The following is a 26,635-nucleotide window of genomic DNA, read 5'->3' as shown; positions in this document are numbered from 1 at the left end:
GTCTCATTTTCAACAATTTTCAAACAACTAGTTTGGATTTCTAAAATGCAAAGTAATCAGAGAAAGACATAAACATTCTTAATAAAATGGCCCAAATAAGGTAGTTGTTACTTCCGCAGTTGATCTCTTAAATCTTTGGGTTTTTAACTGCACTAAGTATAAGCGAGTGGGAAGTCTATAGGCTGTGCTCAAACCAAATCTTACACATAGTCTGAAGAGAGAATCTAGAGACTGAAACCCAAAGTCCATCACAAAACAGACTCTTTCCTGTGTGGTTCTCAGAAATGCAGTGATATGATGCCAATAGGTGGCATAGGGACCACCTCAGGCAGATGCAGGGACCACCTCAGGTTTGTGTGGCCCTTTTGTTTCAGGGAAGGATTACTCTCCCTTCTCCAGGGGGCTCCTACAGATTTTCTCTAACCCAACCAGATTCAAATCATATTACACTTTTCACTAAAAACTGTCAGGAGTTGAGACATCTTGGTAATTAGACGTACACATCAATTTGATTGAAAAAGGTAAAAGAAAACATTTACCAAGGTTATTGGTTCCTTGACAACAATGAAGATAAACAGCTTTATGGAAAATAAACACAGAACCATTTATTAGAAAACTAAAGTCTGACATAAATACCAACAAGGGTGGTAAACAATGACAGATTCCAATTCAACTCAAGATGTATAATTTAGTTAGCTCCTAAGTACTTAAGAAACCAAGAAAAATAAAGACATTCCCTTCTTGTCCTTCTCTGGGTTATAAAGAGAAATGCAGTCAAAGAGAGAAAAAACTAGGAATAAGTATGCCGAAACACAGCATCAAATCGAGTTGATGTTCCTCCTAATTCATTTAGTTGAATAAATCTGTATCATGTCCTTAGTCACTCACTCATGTCTGACTTTGCAATCCCATGGACTGTAGCCCTCTAGGATCCTCTGTCCATGGAATTCCCCAAGCAAGAATACTGGAGTGGATTGCCATTCCCTTCTCCAGGAGATCTTCCTGACCTAGGGATCAAATCCAGGTGTCCCGCATTGCAGGCAGGTTCTTTACCATCTGAGCCATCAGGGAAGCCCCAGTTCTGTATTGTAATTGCCCTCCTTTTTTTCCCTGACAGCTATATTTTACAGTCATTGATTATTATCATCACCATCATAACCAAGCAGAAAAATAACTAGGTGTTTTCATGTTCTAGATGAAGAGAGAACATCATAGACGTAAACAGAATTGTCCCAGCCGTGTGAAGGCTCACGTGGCCACGGCTGACTCTGACATGTCCTCACTTGCTCTCCTACATGATAATGATCCTCCCAGGTCTGCTGGATGGGACAGAGATCATTGCACAGCCAGTCCAATCAATTGCTATGATGTAGATCATCCCTCCATCCATCTAGAAAGATGGATAAAAGATGCAGACTATTTTGGCGGCCATGGTGACCCCACAGGGTGATGGCTTACAGTTGCTTATGCACACATGGCATGGGGTAAAATCATCATTTTTTAATGTTAATTACTTAATTTTGGCTGTGCTGGGTCTTCATTGCTGCGCGTGGGCTTTTCCTAGTTGTGGCCAGTGGGGGCTGCTCTTCATTGTGGTGTGTGGGCTTCTTTCTGCGGTGGCTTCTCTTGTTGCAGAGCATGGACTCTAGAGCACAAGGGCTTCAGTAGTTGCAGTGCATGGGCTTAGATGTCCCTCGGCACGTGGAATCTTCCTGGATCAGGTTTCGAACTGTGCCCCCTGCATTGGCATGCGGATTCTTAACCACTGGACGACCAGGGAAGTCCCAGGGTTCTTCTTTATGGGAAGAGTTGTAGAGGAAATGGCAATGGTTGGGAGTGAGGAAACTCAGCTTTGGTCCTGCTTCTGTTACTCACTGTGTGACTTAGGCCAAGTCACTTAAATAGTCGAGGCCTTACTTTCCCTTATTAGTAACCTTCGGTATGTAAAGTTATGCTGTTTCTAGCTTTATCAGCTCATCACTGTCATCCATACAGAACAGAACTGGGAGGCAAAGATCCCTTGGGACCTGAATTATGGAAACATAGCAAGTCAATGGCTAATGACCTCACCGAATACTTGCTCTGTGTCCCCTGAGGGCTCTGAGCTTCCTCCAGTGCAACATCAATCAGGGACCATTTTGGTTCCTGTTCTTTAGGAGACAGAAGCGTCACCACCTACAGGCCCTCCTTTGATGGCAGATAGCCGGCCCACTTCTATCCCCTCCCCTTTCTCTTTCCTTGTGAAGTCCAAGTTTGTTTTAAATTCCACTACTTCTTTGGTTGCAACAAAACTTCAGCACCCTGTGCAAAAGAAACCCGAAAGACATGGACCATGCACATGCAAATAATAGAAGAAGGCATTCTCAGGGAGAGGGAACTCTTTCAAGAAAGCTTGGCTGAATGCCATCACCTGACCTCAGGTAAAACAATACAATACAGGTATGGTTTCCTTGGATTGCCCTCAGAGGCAATATTGTTTATGAAAAACAAAAAAGAACCTGATTCAGTTTATCTGATCTGCTCATGGGCTTCCCTGGTGGCTCAGAGGTTAGTGCATCTGCCTCCATTGCGGGAGACCCGGGTTCGATCCCTGGGTCGGGAAGATCCCCTGGAGAAGGAAACGGTAACCCACTCCAGTATTCTTGCCTGGAGAATCCCATGAACGGAGAAGCCTGGTTAGGCTACAGTCCACGGGGTCGCAAAGAGTCGGACACAACTGAGCGACGGGACGGACGGATCTGCTCATATGTGAAGAAGCTGCTATCTACTAGGAGTCCCTTGGTTCTCAGAATGCAGATCCAGTTCTCGTGTCTGAGGTGGGATATCCTTGGAGACAGTGAGACAAAGTCCTAGAACATGGCCCAAGGCAGGCTCACTGGCCACAAAGACGGCAGGAATGCTGCCTGTTGACTTTGCTTTACCACCAAAGCGTTTCCATAAGGGGCTTCCCAGGTGACGCCAGCGGTAAAGAACCTGCCTGGCAATGCAGAAGATGTAAGAGACACGGGTTCCATCCCTGGGTCGGGAAGATTCCTTGAAGGAGGGCATGGCAACCCACGCCAGCATTCTTGCCTGAAGAATCGCATGGAGAGAGGAGCTTGGCGGGCTACCGTCCACAGGGTTGCAAAAGAGTCGGACACGACCGAAGCAACGTAGCACACAGCACTCAGGGTTTCTATTAGCAGGGAAAGAATTAGTGGATAGCAGCCAAAGTGGCACACCTGGGAAATGAGGTACCCAGGGCTTCTTAACATCCTGGTGGAAGGGGAGGGTGGCCCATGGTGCATATCGGTGCTCAGGATCAAGAGTATTGGATCTGGCTCCCCAGCTCAAGGTTCAAAAAGAGGTCCCTGGACACAGAGGTCATTAGTTGGTAGAATGAATAAGACCCCTTAGCATCCTCTGGGAAGCTCCCTGAGGTGGAGAACCTCAAAATAGGTATGACAAAGGGCTTAGCAACTGATCTTTATTTCCAAAGCCCCAAAGGGCCAATCTTCACATAGTAGCATTGTCGGACATTCCTCATGTTCCTGCTGTGACAGATGGAGAAGCTGGTGATCCTCCTCGAGGGTCAGGGCTCCTCAGGACCTATATTGTGGAGGGAGCTTGGTCATTGGAAGCCACCCTGCCTTGAAATAAAAAACCTGGTTGTGTGCCCTTGGGGAAAACAAAATCACTTAACATCTCTCTCTCTCTCAAATTCATGACATCTAGTGTCCCCTCAAAATTCTAAAAACTATGATTGGGAGTTTGGGATTGACACAGTTCAGTTCAGTTCAGTTCAGTTGCTCAGTCGTGTCCGACTCTCCGCGACCCCATGAGTCACAGCACGCCAGGCCTCCCTGTCCATCACCAACTCCCGGAGCTCACTCAAACTCAGGTCCACCGAGTCGGTGATGCCATCCAGCCATCTCATTCTCGGTCATCCCCTTCTCCTCCCGCCCCCAACCCTTCCCAGCATCAGAGTTTTTTCCACCTCATGCGACGAGTTGACTCACTGGATTGACACAGACACGCTGCTATATTTAAAAAAGATAATCAACAAGGCCCTCAGTATAGCACAGGGAACTCTGCTCAGTGTTATGTGGCAGCCTGGGTGGGAGGGGAGTTTGGGGGAGAATGGGTCATGTATACATATGGCTGAGTCACTTCTTTGTTCACCTGAAACTATCACAACATTATTAATCAGCTATACCCCAATGCAAAATAAAAAGTTTTTTTAAAAATAAAATGGATAAGCAACAAGGACCTACCACATAGCAGCAGGAAGTCTGTTCAATATTGTGTAATAACCTAAATGGGAAAGGGACTTGAAAAATAATAGATAACTGAACCATGTGGCTGTACACCTACAACCAACACAACACTGTTAATCAGCTAGACTCCAATATAAAATAAAAACAGAAACTATGATCCTGCTATCAGGCAGTCAGTTCTCAAACAGAGGAGTAGAATGGCCAGGTCCTTATACGTGTGGTTTCTCATCTGCAGCCCTTGCGGGGACCTGGGCTCTCAGGGCTGATCTGAGAGGTATCTGGGCAATGCCGAGTACGAGTCCACCCTGGTGACATTAGGGTGCTATTTCCTTACAGTGCCGATCCAGGGCCATCATGAGGACTTGTGAGGAGAGAGAGACACATGGCTGAGCATTTAAAAGTCACCTTGGCATGTGTTAAACAGTGAGCAGGTGTTTTACTTAATCATACAGAACCTTTCATACTGCTGATGGGGTTCTCCACGTGTGAGAGTGGGCGGTGGGCTGCATCTCCCCTTCCCATACCATCATGCCACCTTTACTCGAGTGTCCTTGCACACTTTATAGGTGAGAGTGTGACAGAAAAGGCTTCTTGTGCCTCCTCACCATTTCCTCACTTCCTCTCACCTCGCTCCGCCTGGCTGGCTGGACCACTGTTCCTATATCTGTGATTTAGATCCAGTTCCTGACTCCCAAGAGTCCTAAGCTCTCCCTACACGGGACTGTCCTTCTGTCTCCTGATCCTGCCCTGCCCAAGTCTCTGATTCTACTTTGCTCCAAAACCAGAGTTAGAAGGCAACCACTCTATTCATCCTTACAAGGTTCTAGCTTCTAATACATCAGCCTTGGTAGTATCCTAGACCCTCACTTAGCTGTCTGCTGCTGCTGCTGCTGCTAAGTCACTTCAGTCATGTCTGACTCTGTGTGACCCCACAGACGGAAGCCCACCAGGCTCCCCCGTCCCTGGGATTCTCCAGGCAAGAACACTGGAGAGGGTTGCCATTTCCTTCTCCAATGTGTGAAAGTGAAAAGTGAAAGTGAAGTTGCTCAGTCGTGTCCGACCCTTAGTGACCCCACGGACTCCTCCATCCACGGGATTTTCTAGGCAATACTACTGGAGTGGCTTGCCATTGCCTTCTCCGTAGCTGTCTGAGAGGGTCCCATTTATGTCTGGGTCTATGTTTGATTATGTAGCAGAGAACTCTGGGCTTGGTCGGAGCTGAGACTCTGTTGGCTGGAATGTGACATTATGAAAAGCAGCCCACCTAAGGGTCCCGTGTGTCCTCCAAGCCAACCTGTACCCTAACCCTCATGGGCTGCTTTCATGGGCTCTTCCGGGCCACAGGGTTTGTTCAGGAATGGAGTACAGGGGTCCAGCCACCTCCGTGAGCTCTGTGGATAGGGAGCCTGAAATAGACACTGGCGTCAAGGTCCCCAAGCAGCCTGGCCCTGGAGAAAACAGGACAGAGTGTCATCAAAGATAAGTGATATGAGTGAAAGCAACAGCAGAGCAGTGGGAGAACTGGATCCAGAGGGAGTGTGAGGCTCGGCGTGGTCTCTGCTAACCAGCGCCCTTGCTTCAACTCCATAAGAGGGCCTGCAGGGCAGGGGAAGGTACAGGGCAAGGAGGAAATGGTTTCAAACAGTGACAAGAACTGGGAAGAAAATAAAACAAATACATAAGGTAATATGCTGGAGGGAGAAAGACTGGGGCACAAGTGTATACCCGGTTGTCTTCAGGCCTCTTCCCTGGATGCCCATTTCCAGGAGGCACTCACCTTGTCCTGACCATTTAAATGGCATCTCTACACAGATAACTCTTATATTGCCACCTCCACCTCTTCTCTCCTAAATTCTCAGCTTGTATATCAAATACCTACCAGTCATCTCCATCTAATAGGCTTCTTTTTTTCAATGTTTATTTAGTATCTGCTTGCTTTTAAAAATTATAGTTGATTCACAGCGTTGTGTTGGCTTCTACAATCTCCATACCCCATTTCTGGTTTCTCTGGTCCCTCTAGACCTCTTTTTCTGCTTTTGCTATTTCAGTTAATGTTGCAGGAACTGACCTAATTGCACCCTTGATTCTTCTGTTTCCCTCACACATAAGATAACCATATGGTTATTATCTAGACTAAAACACTTGTGAGAATAAAATGGGGGTGTATTAATAATCAGAGTATGTACGTGTGTGCCAAGTCGCTTCAGCCCTGCCTGACTCTTTGCAACCCTATGGACTGTCGCTCACTAGGCTCCTCTGTCCATGGGATTCTCCAGGCAAGAATACTGGAGTGGTTGCCATGTCCTCCTCCAAGTGATCTTCCCACCCAGGGACTAAACCTATGTCTCTTCCGTATCCTGCACTGGCGATCTTTATCACTAGTGCCACCTAGAAGCACAAGGCTAGTATAGCAGGTATAAACTAGGATAACTGGTTTATACGCTACATCGAATCCACGGAATTTCAAAATATTGCCCTAATTTGATGCCCACCTGGCTCCTCCATCTCGCTTACTCTAGTCCAAACCCATCACCTGTTATCCTGGTTCCTGCACAGTCCTCCAAGTGGGCTCATATCTGTTTTTATGTGTATTTCCTGTGATGCCACTATAATATATTGCCATGTGAAGGCAGAGTCCTTGTGTATGTATAATAATAAATGTGGAAAGGAACTTTTCTTATTTATAGACACAGAAACTTCTGGAAGCATAGAAATGGAAGTGCTAAGGCTTGTTTCCTCTGGGGAGAGCTAGAGGGAGGGAAGTTGACAAAGAGTCTGAAGCGGGGGTGGCAAACACTTTTAAATGAACACTTTTATTTTTGCCTTTTTCTAAAAACAGTGTGCACACTGTTATTGTGAATTAAAACACACTGTTGCATGGGACGGTATTTTCCAAGAACGCTAGGTGTTTTGCTCTGTAGTCTATTGATATGTCCTCCTTTCCCCATAACTCCGGAAAAATAATTCCATTTTATTTCAAACTGTGTCACCTGTGACACAAAGCCCCTATCCAGACTTAACTATATGTGAGTTATGTAAGAACTTGCCTATTTAAATTTGGGAGGGAAATACTGTTTTCTAAGAGATGCTATACCCATTAAAGACAACCCAGGTTGGGGTTTTTTGAGCATGAGCCACCCATTCTCCTTGACCGGCTCTGCAATAAACCTTTCTGTATTCCAAAAAATGTAATCTTGTTAACAATTCTCTGATAACCTACATGCATTTTTTCACTGGGTCCTTGCATCAAGCCTGTGAGGATGACCAATGGTCATTCCCAGTTTACACGTGAGGAAATCTAGGCACAGAAAGGTAAGGACTCAAACAAGATCACACCTCTAGAAACTGCCAGAGCAAACACTGTGGTCCAGACCCATCTGACTACAAAGGTCTGTCTTTAACTATCACCACAAACTAGCCCCATCTTGGAACAGTATTTTAGGAAACATACCACAGCAGTCAAGTCTCCCTCTCCGTTTTAAGTTGTGGCCCTAACCCTCCATGTCGTCATCTTAAAGACGCTGCAGTGACATTACTGCCATAAAGAACATCCAGCAAATCTTACTCCATGGGAAGCTACATTGAAATGATATGAAAGGGCTAACGATCACGTAAGATGATGGTGACTTTCCTCTAAGTGTGACCTGCACCAAGCCAGGCAGAGACTGAGGTGTTCTGCTGGCTACTTCAAGTTCAGTCTCTCAATTACATACCGGAATGGCTAGATACTTCACAAGTGTAACATTAATGCCTTTGATAGTCCATTTTAGACTGTGAGTCAACACCTAACCTGAGAGTTACTCTTTCTGGAAGGGCCAATAATGCTTCAATAAAAATAAATGACTTCCGTTTACCTGATGCTTACTAAAGCTAGAGCTTATACAACTCTAACTTTCTGTTGACTGGAACGAAGCACTCCCCATCAAAAGAGAAATATTTGTCTAACGGAAATTATAGATCCTTATTTCATTCCATAAAAGGGCTAAAGTGTGATGTCTATTTTGATCAAGAAATAGTGCTTTCAGCACGATCCAAATTCACTGCCTGAACCAAAGGTAACATCCTGTTATTCAAGGAGAGTTAATAAAAAGGGAGCAGAGTAAAAAACCTCATCCACTTCATGCCATCCATTCTAATTTACTTTTCACATACGTCACCGAGTATGCACATGTCAAGACAGAAAATGCAATCTATATCTACCTGCACAAAGAGAACCAGCATTGGAAACAGTTACTCAACTAATTCAAGACTAAAATTTTCATCCTTGCCTCAATTTCCCAAAGACTGCTTGGATTATCTCTAGACTCAAAAAGATAGGGGTACTGTCTCTATCATTGTCGGCTCAGCTGGTAAGTATCTTTGTGATAACTGATTTATATTTGTACAGATTCTTCAAATGTAACCTTTAGGAACCAGTAGAACTGAACTGATTTTTTGTTCCATATCTAGTTTCACTGCCTGGTGTCTAACTGGTAATGCATCCACTTAAATTCAAGAATATTCAGTAAAAGTATCAAAGTTGGAACTGTATGTAATGGTTATGGAATTTATATGATGGTCATAATGATACCATTCATTGAGAGCTCTGTAAGTGAGTAATTATGCTCAGGGACCTTAAAATATAAGACACAGTAAGCCATTTCATCCTCACTGTAACTAAAAAAAGAAAGCATATTCCTGTTTAGTTTAGAAAACTAAAGCATAAAGTAACTTGCTCACTTTTGTTAAGAGGTAGAACCCGACTACTATGTAGCTACTAAAAATCATGTTTTAAATATTACTTAATGATGGAGGAAATGCTCACCATTTAATAAAAAAACCACACAAATTTATATGTCTAACATGTGTGTCTGTATCGCATGCATACCTAACACACATATGACAACAATTAACTGAATATATGTATACATATGGAATTAAATGTCTGGAAGGTCTTGTTCTTAATTGTTAACAAGTCAGTAGGGTGATGGGTGATTTGTTTTCTTTTAGTATTTTTCTGATTGCTAAAAATTTTTAGAACAAACATGCATCATTTTGAGAGTCAAAAAAAGCAATGAAAATGTTTAAAAAATTGCTCCAGATTCCATAGAAAATTTAAACAGATGAGTTTTCATAAAATAAATAGAAAGTCAAAGAGTTGTTTTCCTAAAACAACTTTGAATTTATTGGCTTACCAAAAAATCTAAAACACATTAGTGAAGTGAAAGTTGCTCAGTCGTGCCCGACTTTTTGCGACCCCATGGCCAATATAGTTCATGGAATTCTCCAGGCCAGAATACTGGAGTGGGTAGCTTTTCCCTTTTCCAGTTGGACCTTCCCAACCCAGGAATCGAACCCATTTCTCCTGCATTGCAGGTGGATTCTTTACCAGTTGAGCCACAAGGGAAGCCCAAGAATACTGGAGTTGGTAGTCTATCTCTTCTCCAGGGGATCTTCCCGACCCAGGAATCGAATCGGGGTCTCCTGCATTGCAGGCGGATTCTTTACCAACTATCATGGAAGCCCTATAATACATTAAGGATCAGCTAATTCCAACGCTCTGTAAAATGTTCTAGAATTAGGCCATCCTACAGGTCTTTCCATGATGATGAAAATGTCCTATCTATGCCCTGCCATCTAGAAGCCACTGGAAATGTGGCTAGTATGACTGAGGAACACAATTTTAAATTTTATTAAAATTAATTTAAATTGTCACACATGATTATAGTGACTGCCATGTTGGACACTACAACCCAACTACAGAAAATGGAACAAAATTTCCAAATGCTTAAAAAACCAGTAGCACTATTGCCTAAACATGACAAAATGTAAACCGTGACTTCTCTGGTGGCGCAGTGGATAAGAATCTGCCTGCCAATGCAGGGCACATGGGTTTGATCCCTGGTCTGGAAAGATCCCTTATGCCACGAAGCAACTAAGCCTGGACATCACAAATACTGAGCCAGTGCTCCAGAGCCCATGAGTTGCAACTATTGAGCATGCCTGCTGCAACTACTGAAGCCGGTGCTCCTAGAGCTGTGCTCCACAGCAAGAGAAGCCACCACAAGAAGCCTGCAGTGAGAGAGCCGCAGCAGAGAGGAGCATCCAACCTTCTGCGCCTAGAGAAAGTCTGCACAAAGCGACGAAGACCCAGCAGCCTCAAAAATAAACACAAAGCTAAAAAGTAAACTACAGGCAAATTTCACAGGTGAATATCCAGGCAAAAAGTAAGTGATGGACTAAATAAGGTATGAACAATTCAGCACACATTAGAAGATTAGTTATGTATTGGAAGTTCAAGACGGCTCAATATTAGGAAATCCATTAATTTAAACTACTATTAATAGATCAAAAGAGAAAAGTCAGAACTATCTCTGTTGGAAGGCATTTGTTACAATTAAAAATACATTCCTGATTAAAATTCTGACTAAAATAGGACTGTGTTTACATTTGCATAACATGTTAAGTATATATCTTGACCTAGAAGACTGCATGGGGAAATAATAAAATTGAGAAATGATAAAAACAACCCATTAAATTCAGAATGCTCCCATAAATACTAAGTGTAGTATGCTCACTGTTACCACTATTAGTTTAGTTGGTTCTAGAGATGCAAGTCAGTGAAGTTAGAACAGAGAAAAAAGGAGGTTGAAAAGTTGAAAGAAGTAATACACTATCGCTGACTGCATATTATTAGTGTAATCCTGGTAGACTAATTCAATCAATTACAAACACTGTAATGTACTGGTTAACAGCATATGCTCTGAAGCTGTGATATTGGTTCATCTGCTGTCTCTATTAAATAATAACTAGCTGTGTGACCTTGGGCTAGTTATTTAAACTCTCTGTTTCCTTCTCTGTAAAATGGGGACAATAAAATTGTCTACTATAAGGTTATTAAGAAGATTATGTATGTAAATATATTGAGAGCTTATATAACATGCCTGTATTTAATATATACTATATAATATCACTATTAATATTAAGATAAGGAAATTTTAAATAATAAATTATTGACTACATAAATTACTAAATTATAGTAATGTGCAAAATAAACAAAAATCAAAAGCCTTCCCATGTTAAAAAGATTTCATTTATAGCTGCAACACACTGAACTAGGAATAAACACTTCTTATGTGCAAGATTAAATAGGGATATTTAAAATGCTATTAGGGAATAAAAATAATAGTTAAATAAAGGGGAAACATATATCATTCTTAGATAGGAAGATTCAACATCATTAGGTTATAGATTCCTAAAGTATTCTATAAATTAAAAAACCAGCTTAAAGTGATTCTAAATTCATACAAAGATGCACATGAAAAAAGCGAAGACAGAGCAATAAAAGATTAGCAGGAACAGATATGAGGCATAGCATGGTGCTAAAATATTCAAAATAGCATGGTATCAGAATGTGAAAAGACAGATTAAAGCTACATTTTATAGAGCACAGAAACAGAACCAAATACATATGGAGCTTTAATATATGCTAAATGGGGGAGGTTCTGAATATGAGAAGGAAAAGATTAATTATTCAATAAACACCAGTTACAAAAACCAGTAGGCAATCTGAAAAAAAAAAGTTGGCTCTGTACTTGATTCTTTAAATCAAAATAAGTTCTCTGTAGATTAGACTTTTAATCATGAAAGTGAAAATAAAACAATGGATGAAATACTGCTTTTCTATAATCTTGGACTATGGAAGATCTTATGATATAAAACTTGGGAGCTATAAAAAACTGGTAGATTCAGTTATGTAATACCCCCAAATTTCTGCATGGCCCCAAACCCCAAAGATACATCAGAGACAATGATAAGTTTAGAGGAAAAACATGGATTCTGTAGCAGTCCCACAAAGAGTTAACTACTCTGACCAGTAAAGATCTTATACACATCAGTCAATGTGACCAACAACTCAACCGAAAAGTGGTCTAATAATATAAGCAGATACTTCATAGAAGAAAACCTTTTTCTATTTAATGGAACTTGTGATCAGAAACATGTGATACCATTTTTATCTTATTAAATCACAAACAACGAAAAAAGCTGTAACATTTATATGGTGAGGATACTGGAAACACTGTTTGTTATTAGTATATTGCTGTATGTGTTAGTATTTGTTGTTTAGTCACTAAGTTGTGTCCGACTCTTTGTGAACCCCTGCACTGTAGCTTGCCAGGCTCCTTGTCCATGGGATTGTTCAGGCAAGAATACTGAAATGGCTTGTCATTTCTTCTCCAGGGGATCTTCCTGACCATGGGATCAAACCCGCGTCTCCTTCATTGGCTGGCGGATTCTTCATCACTGAGGCACCAGGGAAGCCCCAATATGTTAGTATAAGCAGTATTAATATATTACTGCCCGAATATTGTTTATATTAGTATCAGTATTACTATATTGCTGGTTCATGTATAAATTGGTTCAACCTTTCTGGCAGACAATTTGGCAGTACCCATTACAGTGTAAAGGCTTTCCTGGTGGCTCAGATGGTAAAGACTCCTCCTACAATGTGGGAGACCTGAATTTGATCCCTGGGTTGGGAAGATCCCCCGGAGAAGGGAATGGCAACCCAGCCCAGTATTCTTGCTTGGAGAATTCCATGGACAGAGGAGCCTGGTGGGCTACAATCCGTGGGGTCGCAAAGAGTCGGACAGGACTGAGCGACTAAACACAGCACATTATAGTTTAAAATATACATACCATTGCCCTAGCCATAAAACTTCCAGAATTTACCATACAGATATACTCAGAAACGTGCTGTGTCACAGGCACATTTGTGTGTGTGTGCTCAGTTTTGTTTTTTGGTAAGGAAAAACACATTCATTGATAGGAGCTGGCTAAATAAATGTAGTATATGCAGAAAATAAAACATTTACAGGCATACCTCATTTTACTGTGCTTCACAGATGTTGTGTATTTTATAAATTGAGGGCTTGTGGCAACCCTGCATTGAACAAGTCTATCGGTGCCATTTTTCTGAAAGCATTTGCTCTTTGTATCTCTGTGTCATATTTTGAAAATTCTCACGATACTGCAAATGTTTATTATTACTATATTTGTCATGGTAATATGTGGTCAGTGATCTTTGATGTTATTATTGCAAAAAGATTATGATGCGCTGATGATTCAGATAATGGTTAGCATTTTAGGCAGTATTTAAAATCAAGGTACACACACTTTTTTGGATATAATGTTATGACTACAGTATAGTGTAAACATAATTTTATATGCATTGGGAAACCAGAACATTCCTGTCGACTTGTTTTACTGAGATATTGGCTTCACTGCAGCGGTCAGGGATCAAACCCACAGTATCTCCAAAGTCTGCCTATAGAGTCATTAGAAATGAGGAGACAGCTTGGATTGAGTGTTGATAGGAGTTAATCTCTAGGATGAAGTGAGAAATACTGGTGCATATTTATATGTGCTCTTATTTGTTTAAACACACACAAACACACACACACACAGAGGTGTTTGTAAGCATGTAAGAAAACTCTTTGGGTGAGAAGATATTCGAGAGAGAAAAACTGCATAACTGAGGGACAGACATGGGAATGTAATTACTTTTCATTGTATATCATGTCAGGCTTCCCAGGTAGCTCAAATGTCAAAGAATCTGCCTGTGATGTGGGAGACCTGGGTTATACCTTTTGCATTTTATACTAAGAGTATGCTTTACCTGTTCCAAAATTTATTGCTTTTGAAATATCTTTTATTTACTTTTGTTTCTTTCTGTTCTCAAGGAGGAAATTCTGGCTCTTTCCACATTATATTTTTACAATTAGCATAATCTTAACTCCTGTCCTCTTCCCCTCTTTATGTGTGTCTGGTGGTTTAATCGCCAAGTCATGTCTGATTCTTGCAACCCCACAGACTATAGCCAGCCGGGCTCCTCTGCCATGGGATTTCCCAGGCAAGAATACTGGAGTGGGTAGCCATTTCCTTCTCCAGGGGTCTTCCTGACTGAGGGATTGAACCCAGGGCCTTCTGCATTGTAGGCTGATTCTTCACCAACTGAGCCACTGTCTAAATAGTAAATAACTGTCCCACGAATGAGCAACAGGAATGTGGGACAAAGTATCTCCATGTTACAGAACAATGCTAGCGAGACATTAAAATATATATACCTGGAAAAGACCTGAAAACCTCTGCAGCAAATGTTAACAGTGTTTATCTTGAGTAGGGGCAGCATAGGTAAGTTTGGCTTTGGTCATCGCATTTTCTGTGATCTCCGAAGTTTGCACAATAATGTCTTACTTTACTAATAATTTTTAAGTTTTTTCTTTTATAACTTTCTGCTACTCACCTGGTTCCTGTCCCTGGCATTTGCATATCGAAACCTCTGGATATAATAGAAGACCAGCCAGGCAAGGGAAATGATCATGAGCACGATGAAGGAGATGGAGACAAACACGACCGAGGTGCGGCTCACGTATTTCTGCAAGTTCCGGGTTCCAATGGTGATGTACATGGTCACAGTGACATTTCTCTCCAGCAGGCTTACTATCTCCTTCCCTTTGGGCTCAGGAATCATTATCGCCACGATGTCTTCTACACCTGTTGTGAGAGGACAGCAAGTGTAAGGGCATGAGAGAAAGGGAAGATCACAGGAAAGTGTCTGAACACAACACGCGCCAAATAATGGGACTTCTTTCAGTGAGTCTCTGCCCGACTCATAGCCAGGTCTAATTCTCAGATCTGACAGCCAGAAATGGAGTTGAATTTTCCTTTCTTCAGCCACTGCAGGATGCTGCTGTCTTATAGATGAGAAAAGAACCTAAAACAAACTCATGTTTTTGGTACCAGCGAGGTCATGATCTTGCTCCTTTCTAGCTCCCAAAGGTGTTGTTGGCCCTGGTCTAGGAAAGATGGACCCTCCCAACCAGCACAGTTTACAGTTCTATGCTGCATTTCACAATCCCGCCACAGAGGGGAAAAGGTACTTTGTGCCCCATGGCAAAGGATAAAATACCCAGTTTTATGCCATCTGTCTGTGAGTTCTCTCCTTCCCCTTCACAGTCACTAGGGGCACTCAGTTATAGACTTCTATTAATCATTTCCAAGACAGGCTTCTCCTACAATATCCAAAGCAATCACAAAGCAGATTTTTCTTTTTATTATAGTTGATTTATAATGTTATATTAATTTTAGGTACACAGCATAGTGAGTCAGAAATTTTGTAGCTTATAGTCCATTGTGAGTTATTAACAAGATAATGGCTATAATTTTCTGTGTTACACTAGATGTCTTGGTTGTTTATCTATTTTATACATAATAATTAGTTAATCCCATACCTCTAATTTGTCCCTGCCCACTCCTGTCTTCCCTTTGATAACCACAAGTTTGTTTTCTATATCTGTGCATCTGTTTCTGCTAAAGAAGTTTTCTTAACAAGCTCTAATATGACCTGCCAACATAAAATAACAGTCTCAGAATTATCTTCTGCTTATTTTACCTAATTTAATGTAAACAGCTTGTGTATCCTCATGCCAAGCAAAGAGGAGAGAAACTACAGATCATTCCAGGATGGTTTCATTTCCACTCTCAAATACTCTAACTGCGGAGCCCCTATCTGTTGGACAGCTTGAAGCAAAAGTGGTACCCTTCTTCAGTCTGAGATACCTGGGTCGTCTTCCCTTCTCCTCATGACACTCTGAGGCACAGCCTCTTGGTGAGGAGTTCAGAGGCCTCTGTAACGGGTCTTTGGTAAAGATATGATATCAGCTCCAGATGAGCCAACTCAATATGCCACTAGTGGCTGGTACTCAGATGAGAATAACAATCCCTAGGTTAGTTTTCAAGGAGTACCTCAACTCCGATCCAACCTACAATGTTCTTCATGGGCCCCATTTCCACATGGAAATGCCCTATTACTTGAGGTCACTACAAATTAAACTGAAAACCTGCAATTAGGATGTAGGTTCTGGACAGAATTAAACACCCCTTCAGCTGCTTTAAAGCTAGCCTTATCCATGCACTGAGGTCAGTCAGTGAGACAGAATTACCAGATTATATTTTTTCAGGGTGTTGCAAGTTTCTTAGAAGCTATTTAGGGCTTTCCCTTGACCTTGATCTCTAGGCAGTTTTTCCATCCTAAATTCCTTGATGGTATTTCACTTAGGCCAAATGAATACTTTTAAAAGCTAGCTAGATACAAAGGTGTCTATGTATGAGACATCAATTATATGATTTTTTAAATTCCTAAAACCTCTGCACTGGCTCAACTATAAAAATCACAAAACTACACAGTGTTTAGACTTGGCCGTTATTTCTGGGAATGCTGAAACCGATGGCTTAGAATTCAACTTTGCAGAATTTACTGACAATCCTGATGCTCGTTCCCTCGTCATGTTTACTTTGGCTAATGGCTGCATGCGGTCTGAGGTTCTGTGAGGAATTCGAGCTTCTGGCAGGTTTTGTCTCTATAGAAATAGGATCTTCTTTGCACACTGGACTAATCTGGCCTGGTGAAGCTCATCCCAATACTGTAGCCACATTGTAGATATTTAATCAGTCATAGATCATAAGTTTTCACTTGATTTTTTTTTTTTTTTTACTTTATATTTTTCAAGTGAGTCTATTCAAGGTTCCAGAATGAGACTGTTTTTGGAGATGAGGTCTCGGGGTTATTTATATAAGACTTTGTATGCTCAGACTTTGGAGAATCCCATGGACAGAGGAGCCTGGCAGGCTACAGTCCATGGGGTAGCACAGAGTCGGACATGACTGAGGCGACTTAGCACTCACGCACGCTCACACTTAGACCAATTTCACTCTTTTTAGCAGTCAGATTTCATCAGTATATTCCTTTATGACTTCTAGTTTTGATTCCCTGCATAGGAAGCTCTTCTCCACCAAAGATGATAGAAATATTCATCTAAAATTTCTTTTAGCTATACTTTAAATGTAGTTCTACTTTCTACATTTAAATCTTGAGCAATCTGAATGTAGTTCAATAACAACACTGCGTTTAACATGATGGGCAGAGAGGAGACAGATAGGATGCAATTTGTTTTTTTCCTAAATTCTCAGACATACTGGGGTCTATTTTTGGATTTTTTTTTTTTTATTGTAACGTGGATCTATCTTTCACTGACCTAATACCAGGCTCTTTCAGCTGTGGAGCTTTTAACATATTTACTATTTGGTAGCCTCTTTACTCTGGAGAAGGCAGTGGCAACCCACACCAGTACTCTTGCCTGGACAATCCCATGGACGGAGGAGCCTGGTAGGCTGCAGTCCATGGGGTCACGCAGAGTCGGACACGACTGAGCGACCTCACTTTCACTTTTCACTTTCACACATTGGAGAAGGAAATGGCAACCCACTCCAGTGTTCTTGCCTGGAGAATCCCAGGGACGGGGGAGCCTGGTGGGCTGCCGTCTATGGGGTCGCACAGGGTCGGACACGACTGAAGCGACTTAGCAGCAGCAGCAGCAGCCTCTTTACTCAGTAATTTCCCTCCTTACAATATTCCTATTATCTATTTATATAAGAGACCATTTAAAAAAAAAGAGAGATCACAGAGCCTGATAGTGAAGAACTGGACTTTGAAACTGGACAGTTTTTTTCAAACTTTGGTTCAGCATGTTAAAAATAGGTAACCAAATTTTGGATATCTGAAGAGTTTTAAATTACCCATCACCCACTTTCAGGACACAAGGAAACATCTTCTTTTCCTGTAAGGTATAATTTGCTATTTTAAAGTACTTATTTTAAACTTAAGTGCTCAGTTACACTACCTGTTTTGCTCATCCCACTGCCGCACCGTCACGATATATGATATCTGCTTGAAAAGACTGAAAATGGAAATGGTGTGGTTCTTTTCATTTGGACCTCAAGTTTATTCATTTTCAATGTTCATAATGAATTTCTAGGGCTAATGTTGATAAAAAATAGATGGGATTCTGAGATATTTCTCTCTGCACTTTAGGCTACTTATTGTGCATGGTAAAAAGAGACACTGAAGGTATCCATTTATACCAATAGATAGAAATAGTCATTAAGAATTTTGGCATTTAGGGGGTCTAAAAATGGTACAAAGGGGACTTGATGAATTATTTGAGCAGTCTGGTCGATGCACAAAATCTAGGGCCAAAAGCTGCTATAGGATTTAATCTGTTCAAATGAGACGTGTGCACCAATATGGGTTTTCAGACAATTCCCAGATCTTTGCTTCATTTTGGAAGATGCAGCCAGTGTCCCAGAGAAGCAAGAAGATTCGCTCCAGGTAGCTTAGAGTGTAATTGCTTCTGAGGGTATGTGTGTGGGGGTGGGGGAGAGAAAGGGAGAAGCAGGGGTGATGGGGAGAGAGAGCCCTGAAAGCCCAGCTGAGAGCTCTCCTCAGAGGTAAGCGCTGCCCTAAGTATCAAATCTATGACACCCAGAAGGCTCTGAGACTCGGGAGAGAGAAGATAACAAAGCATATTTTATATGGGTAAAATCAACAAAGAGGCCTTGCTATTGGGGCAATTCTATGTTTACTCTGGGGCTTTCCAGGTGGCTCAGTGGTAAAGAATCCACCTGCCAAGCAGGAGATGAGAGTTCATCCCCTGGAGGAGGGCATGGCAACCCACTCCAGTATTCTTGCCATGAGAATCCCATGGATAGAGGAGCCTGGCAGGCTATAGTCCATGGGGTCTCAAAGAGTTGGACACAACTGCAGCAACTAAATAACAACATGTTATGTTTACTCTGATGCCCAGTCATTATCATACAGAGCGCCTCTTTTTGCAAAATGATGTCAACCTACCATCTATTTTCTTCCTAAAGGCACTCTACTTTTGAGCCATCACTGCTGTGTAATTATCGTGTATCCTGGAAAAGCTCTTCAGCCCTGTCCCGTGACCAGGACACAGATGACCCGGTTGCCAGACAAACAGCAGGACAGGCCCAGAGTTTTAGTGCTTCCCTTTCCTGGGCGTGGGCTCAACTGTCATCATCTAATTTGGAGAAGGAAATAGCAACGCACTCCAGTATTTCTGCCTGGAGAATCCGATGGGCAGAGGAGCCTGGTGGGCTGCAGCCCGTAGGGTCGCACAGTGTCGGACACGACCGAAGCAACTTAGCACAATTTGGAACATGTGCAGAAGTAAGGAATCAAAAGTTCAACAAGCCTAAGAATGCTGAATGCCAGGGAAATTCTTTACTTACGGATTCAAAACCAGGTTGTTTAAACTCTGTCAACAGAATGCGTAGAAAACCAGCAGAGGGCTAGACATTTTACAGAGCCGGCAGTCCCATTCCTCCTCGTGCATCTGGAGAGTGATAAAATCCCTCCGAAGTCATGCAAGCAAAAATCCTTCTTCAATTCTCTGTATCCTCCCTCTCATCTAATTCTCATTTTAGTTTCATGGACTGTCCCTTAGAATTTAGTCAATACTAAGAGAAACCTGCAGTTTCCACTTGTAGATATTTTCTAACACTTAATATCTACTTTGCTATTTTTTAAAAAAGAGTCAGCTCCAATTACCATGTATTCTGAAGTGAGATAATGTATATGGAATGACTTACAAAAACTTCAGTGTACCATAGGAACGTGAAGCGTTATCACCTTCTGCACTGATGTTTGTTATCTGTTTGGATGCACTGGGTCTTAGGGCAGTGTTCATTGTGTCATGTAGGATCTTTCGTTGCATGGACTCTCTGGTTGCCGCTTAGCTGCTCCACAGCATGTGGCATCTTAGTTTTCAGACCAGGGATTAAACCTGTGTCCCCTGCATTGTAAAAGCAGACTCTTAGTCACTGGACCACCAAGGAAGTCCCTCTCTGCATTAATTTAAAAATTATTTTTAATAAACACAGATGCAAAAAAAAAAAAGCATTCACAAATGGATTCCAACCATATAGTAAAAAAATATTCATGACCCAAGAGGTTTATCCTAGGAAGGTGAGGGTGATGTAATATTAGAGAATGTGTTAATGCGTTTCAGTACATTAACAAATTAAAGGAGTACAGCACATGGTTGTCTGGTGTAGCTATCTGTCCTCCAGCATCTGCTGTCTTGCACTTCTATGGTGTTAGAGTCTCAGATGGGCACAGGCTGTTGAGTGAAAAGCATTAATCATCAGCAGCCTCTCTCGAAGCTAGCTAGATGTGGCCAACGTGATGCATATTTGGCCTTTGAGATGTCGAGATGGTATTTGCTACTCCAAGGTCATATCCATAAATGGCTGAGTATGTGCACCCCAGATCTTATCTCCCCTTTTCTCTGACTTCACATGGAGAGATGTCAAGCAGCCAGTTTCTTAGAGAAGGAAACCATATGTCGAGAACGGCACCCATTTCTCATTCTTATTAAAAGAAATGCAAGGAAATTTACTTAATGTGATACAAAGCATCTCCTAGAAATAGTGCATTAAATGGAAAAAACATTAGAAGTTTTCAATTCAAATCATGAATAAGACAAGGATGAGCCAGTATTTAGGGCTTCCCAGGTGGCGCTAGTGGTAAAGAACCTGCCTGCCAATACAGGAGACTTGAGACATGGTTTCCACTCCTAGGCTGGAAAGATCCCCTGGAGGAGGGCATGGCAACCCACTCCAGTATTCTTGCTTGGAGAATCTCGTGGACAGAGGAGCCTGGCAGGCTAGAGTCCATAAGGTCACAAAGAGTCAGACTCAACTGAAGCAACTTAGCACCCACACATGCACAAGCCAATGTTTAAAGAGGATGTTTGGCGCAAAGAAAAAGGAATTAGAGCAGCAAGTCTAGGAAAGGAAGAGTACAGTTCAGTTCAGTTCAGTTCAGTCGCTCAGTTGTGTCCGACTCTCCGCGACCCCATGAATCACAGCACGCCAGGCCTCCCTGTCCATCACCAACTCCCAGAGTTCACTCAAACTCATGTTCACAGAGTCGGTGATGCCATCCAGCCATCTCATTCTCTGTCGTCCCCTTCTCCTCCCGCCCCCAACCTTTCCCAGAATCAGAGTCTTTTCCAGTGAGTCAACTCGTCGCATGAGGTGGCCAAAGTATTGCAGTTTCAGCTTTAGCATCAGTCCTTCCAATGAACACCCAGGATTGATCTCCTTTAGAATGGACTGGTTGGATCTCCTTGCAGTACAAGGGACTCGCAAGAGTCTTCTCCAACACCACAGTTCAAAAGCATCAGCGATCAGCTTTCTTCACAGTCCAACTCTCACATCCATACATGACCATGGAAAAACCATAGCCTTGACTAGACGGACCTTTGTTTGCAAAGTAATGTCTCTGCTTTTTAATATACTATCAAGGTTGGTCATAACTTTCCTTCCAAGGAGTAAGCGTCTTTTAATTTCATGGCTGCAATCACCATCTGCAGTGATTTTGGAGCCCCAAAAAGTAAAGTCTGACACTGTTTCCACTGTTTTTCCATCTATTTCCCATGAAGTGATGGGACCAGATGCCATGATCTTTGTTTTCTGAATGTTGAGCTTCAACTGTCATTATTTGGAGGAGTCACATGACCACCTAAAATGTCAAGATAATTTAGCTATTAAAGTTAGAAGAACGTTCAGTAAAAGACAAGATTTGAGATCAGCATACAAAAACTGGGAGGTTCCTATACACCAGTAATACCTAACCAGAATATATAATGGAAAATGTGATCTATACATATAACAACAGAAGCCATAAAATATCTAAGGATAAGCCTAATAAACACTAGCCTTATATGAAGAAAACTGTACAATAAAGTTTATTTGTATGACTTTGAAATCTGAAGAAGCAGATTTCATTCCTATGGAAAAGGTTATTTAGTACTATGCATTTAGTTTCCAAACATATGTGACCTTTAAAGTTACCCACTTGTAATCACTATTATTGTTATTGTTACATTATGGTCAAGGAACATGGTCTCGCTCTGTTTTTAATTTTTTATTTTGTACTGGTTTATAGCCAATTATCTCTGTTTGAGATTAAAGCTGATCTCAAAGATGCCAGTTTCTTACTGCCCATCAGCTTCCTCCTGGCTTCCCTCTGTTCTTACCACCTAGATCACATGGCCCATAATGATAAGAACTCCTCTAAAAACACTCAACCCCCTTACTCTTCCATTTCTCCATAGAAAGTGCCCTATAAAATTTGCTTTTTTCTATGCCCCCACTTCATCATGGGAACATGGCTAAGAGAAAAATCTCACCAGTCATCTGTTTTCACTTGAAATTTATGATCCCTTTCCTCGAATGAACCCCTCCCTCTCGCCCTCCCCTTCCCAAACCCCTGATGTCCACGTATCTGTTCTCCATCTCTGTAATTTTGTCATTTCTAGAATGTTATATAAATGGAATCATGCAGTATGTAACCATTTTGAGATTGGCTTTTGGCTTAGTTTTTTCACTCAGCATAATGCAGAACATCCATTCTACTCTATTCTGAATCTGCTTTCCCTTTGTCTAAGTGATGACCTCATATCTTTATGTTTACATGCTCATATTTTTATAAGCTCATATCTTTATATGCTTCAGTTGTGTCCGACTTCTTTGTGACCCTGTGGACTGTAGCCTACCATGCTCCTCTGTCCAAGTGGTTCTTCAGGCAAGAATACTGGAGTGGGTTGCCATGCCCTCCTCTCATGTCTTTAATATCTCTCCTCATGCCTCCTATATGCTCTTTTCCACAGTCATTCTCTATTAGCAATCTTACTGCAGGATCACTGAGAAAAAATACACAGGGAAATATCCTGTCCGATTATCAAAGGAGGTAATTCATAGTGAAGAACGTTAGCACAGGACCTGCCATATAAAACCACAATACAGCTGGTAGGTTTTATTAGTGTCATTATTGTCTTTCTCATTGGAAAAGACCCCAATGCTGGGAAAGATTGAAGGCGGGAGGAGAAAGGGACGACAGAGGATGAGATGGCTGGATGGCATCACCATCTCGATGGACAGGAGTTTGAGCAAGCTCCAGGAGTTGGCGATGGACAGGGAGGCCTGACGTGCTGCGGCCCATTGGGTCACAAAGAGTCGGACAGGACTGAGCAACTGAACTGAACTGATTGTCTTACCACTGCCAAATATATCCTGAAACCCATGTGTCCTTCTTGAAACCTGTGTATTTATATACCTGCTGGGAATGGGAAAGATGTTGTCTGGACCACAGTCTTAATCTGGACAATACAAATCGTTTCCAGGGGATAAAAACAAATTCATAGTAGGACAAGTTTAGGAGTATAGAAATTGATCATTCAGGAACCAAAGTGATAACCTATAGTGCAAACTAGCTGACATGACTTCTGCAGAAGCCCTCTCAGTTAAAAACAGTGAAGGTTCATCCAAGTAGTTGAGCAGAAACTGGTCATTTGTGCTTCCTAATGCTTTGCTAACAACCTGAAATATGACAAATGCTGGGAGTTACTAAACTGTACTTTATTTTTTTAAATGAAGCCAAAATCATAATTTATGAATTAACATATGCAGACGCGGGAGACGCCGGCCCCGGCGGCGCAGACGCGGGAGACGCCGGCCCCGGCCCAACAGACCAGGCAAAGAGGCGCGGCCGTGAGAAGCTACCCTACGCCTGAGGCCAGGGCCGGTGGCCGAGAGGAGCTACCCCATGTCCAACATGCAGTGGCTGCGCGGGCGCATGAGGGCCGAGAGGAGCTACTCTGTGTTCAAGGTCAGGAGGGGCGGCCTTGAGGAGATACCCCTCATCCAAGGTAAGGTGCAGCGGCTGCACTTTGCTGGAGCAGCTGTGAAGAGATATTCCATGACCAAGGTAAGAGAAACCCAAATAAGACGGTAGGTATTGCGAGGGGGAATCAGAGGGCAGACACACTGAAATCATAATCACAGGAAACTAGCCGATCTGATCACATGGACCACAGCCGAATGTGGTCCACTGGAGAAGGGAATGGCAAACCACTTCAGTATACTTGCCTTGAGAACGCCAGGAACAGTAACAAAGGGCAAAATGATAGGATACTGAATGAGGAATTCCCCAGGTCGGTAGGTGCCCAGTATGCTACTGGAGCTCAGTGGAGAAGTAACTCTAGAAGGAATAAAGGGATGGAGCAAAAGCAAAACCAATACCCAGTTGTGGACGTGACCAGTGATAGAAGCAAGGTCCGGTGCTGTAAAGAGCAATATTGCATAGGAACCTGGAATGTTAGGTCCATGAATCAAGGCAAATTGGAAGTGGTCAAACAGGAGATGGCAAGAGTGAACATAGACATTCTAGGAATCAGTGAATTAAAATGGACTGGAATGGGTGAATTTAACTCAGATGACCATTATATCTACTACTGTGGGCAGGAATCCCTTAGAAGAAATGGAGTAGCCATCATGGTCAACAAAAGAGTCCGAAATGCAGTACTTGGATGCAATCTTAAAAGCGACAGAATGATTTCTGTTCGTTTCCAAGGCAAACCATTCAATATTACAGTAATCCAGGCCTATGCCCCAACCAGTAACGCTGAAGAAGCTGAAGTTGAATGGTTCTATGAAGACCTACAAGACCTTTTAGAACTAACACCAAAAAAGTTGTCCTTTTCATTATAGGGGACTGGAATGCAAAAGTCGGAAGTCAAGAAACACCTGGAGTAACTGGCAAATTTGGCCTTGGAGCACGGAATGAATCAGGGCAAAGGCTAATAGAGTTTTGTCAAGAGAACGCATTGGTCATAGCAAACACCCTATTCCAACAACACAAGAGAAGACTCTACACATGGACATCACCAGATGGTCAACACCGAAATCAGAGTGATTATATTCTTTGCAGCCAAAGATGCAGAAGCTGTAAACAGTTAGCAAAAACCAGACCAGGAGCTGACTGTGGCTCAGATCATGAACTCCTTATTGCCAAATTCAGACTTAAATTGAAGAAAGTAGGGAAAACCACTAGACCATTCAGATATGACCTAAATCAAATCCCTTATGATTATACAATGGAAGTGAGAAATAGATTTAAGGGACTAGATCTGATAGAGTGCCTGATGAACTCTGGACAGAGGTTCGTGACATTGTACAGGAGACAGGGACCAAGACCATCCCCATGGAAAAGAAATGCAAAAAAGCAAAATGGCTGTCTGAGGAGGCCTTACAAATAGCTGTGAAAAGAAGAGAGGCGAAAGGCAAAGGAGAAAAGGAAAGATATAAGCATCTGAATGCAGAGTTCCACAGAATAGCAAGGAGAGATAAGAAAGCCTTCCTCAGTGATCAGTGCAAAGAAACAGAGGAAAACAACAGAATAGGAAAAACAAGAAATCTCTTCAAGAAAATTAGAGATTCCAAGGGAACATTTCATGCAAAGATGGGCTCGATAAAGGACAGAAATGGTATGGACCTAACAGAAGCAGAAGATATTAAGAAGAGGTGGAAAGAATACACAGAAGAACTGTACAAAAAAGATCTTCACGACCAAGATAGTCACGATAACGTGATCACTGACCTAAAGCCAGACATCTTGGAATGTGAAGTCAAGTGGGCCTTAGAAAGCATCACTAGGAACAAAGCTAGTGGAGGTGATGGAATTCCAGTTGAGCTATTTCAAGTCTTGAAAGATGATGCTGTGAAAGTGCTGCACTCAATATGCCAGCAAATTTGGAAAACTCAGCAATGGCCACAGGACTGGAAAAGGTCAGTCTTCATTCCAATCCCAAAGAAAGGCAATGCCAAAGAATGCTCAAACTACCGCACAATTGCACTCATCTCACAGGCTAGCAAAGTGATGCTCAAAATTCTCCAAGCCAGGCTTCAGCAATATGTGAACTGTGAACTCCCAGATGTTCAAGCAGGTTTTAGAAAAGGCAGAGGCACCAGAGAGCAAATTGCCAACATCCGCTGGATCATGGAGAAAGCAAGAGAGTTCCAGAAGAGCATCTATTTCTGCTTCATTGACTATGCCAAAGCCTTTGATTGTGTGGATCACAGTAAACTGTGGAACATTCTGAAAGAGATGGGAATCCCAGACCACCTGACCTGCCTCTTGAGAAACCTGTATGCAGGTCAGGAAGCAACAGTCAGAACTGGACATGGAACAACAGACTGGTTCCAAATAGGAAAAGGAGTGTGTCAAGGCTGTATATTGTCACCTTGCTTATTTAACTTATATGCAGAGTACATCATGAGGAACGCTGGGCTGGAAGAAGCACAAGCTGGAATCAAGATTGCTGGGAGAAATATCAATAACCTCAGATATGCTGATGACACTACCCTTATGGCAGAAAGTGAAGTGGAACTCAAAAGCCTCTTGATGAAAGTGAAAGAGGAGAGTGAAAAGGTTGGCTTGAAGCTCAACATTCAGAAAACAAAGATCATGGCATCTGGTCCCGTCACTTCATGGGAAATAGATGGAAAAACAGTGGAAACAGTGCCAGACTTTATTTTTTGGGGCTCCAAAATCACTGCAGATGCTGATTGCAGCCATGAAATTAAAAGACGCTTACTCCTTGGAAGGAAAGTTATGATCAACCTTGATAATA

The 26,635-nt window shown here is 42.1% G+C and overlaps 1 protein-coding gene across 3 annotated transcripts in view; it reads right to left on the bottom strand.

Moving 5' to 3' along the window:
- The window catches only part of RNF150 (ring finger protein 150), a 284,272-nt gene that overhangs the window by 98,914 nt on the left and 158,723 nt on the right, over positions 1 to 26,635 (bottom strand). For all 3 annotated transcript variants that reach the window (XM_055405718.2, XM_055405717.2, XM_055405719.2), the window contains one exon: positions 14,542 to 14,792. In XM_055405718.2, the coding sequence (XP_055261693.1) occupies positions 14,542 to 14,792 (251 nt within the window). The remainder of the gene's footprint in view (positions 1 to 14,541; positions 14,793 to 26,635) is intronic.

This window comes from Moschus berezovskii, chromosome 19, assembly GCF_049115385.1.
Source record: "Moschus berezovskii isolate FMDL1 chromosome 19, NW_MosBer_1.0, whole genome shotgun sequence".
NCBI classification, from domain to species: Eukaryota; Metazoa; Chordata; class Mammalia; order Artiodactyla; family Moschidae; genus Moschus; species Moschus berezovskii.
This window is presented reverse-complemented; position numbering and strand designations above follow the sequence as displayed.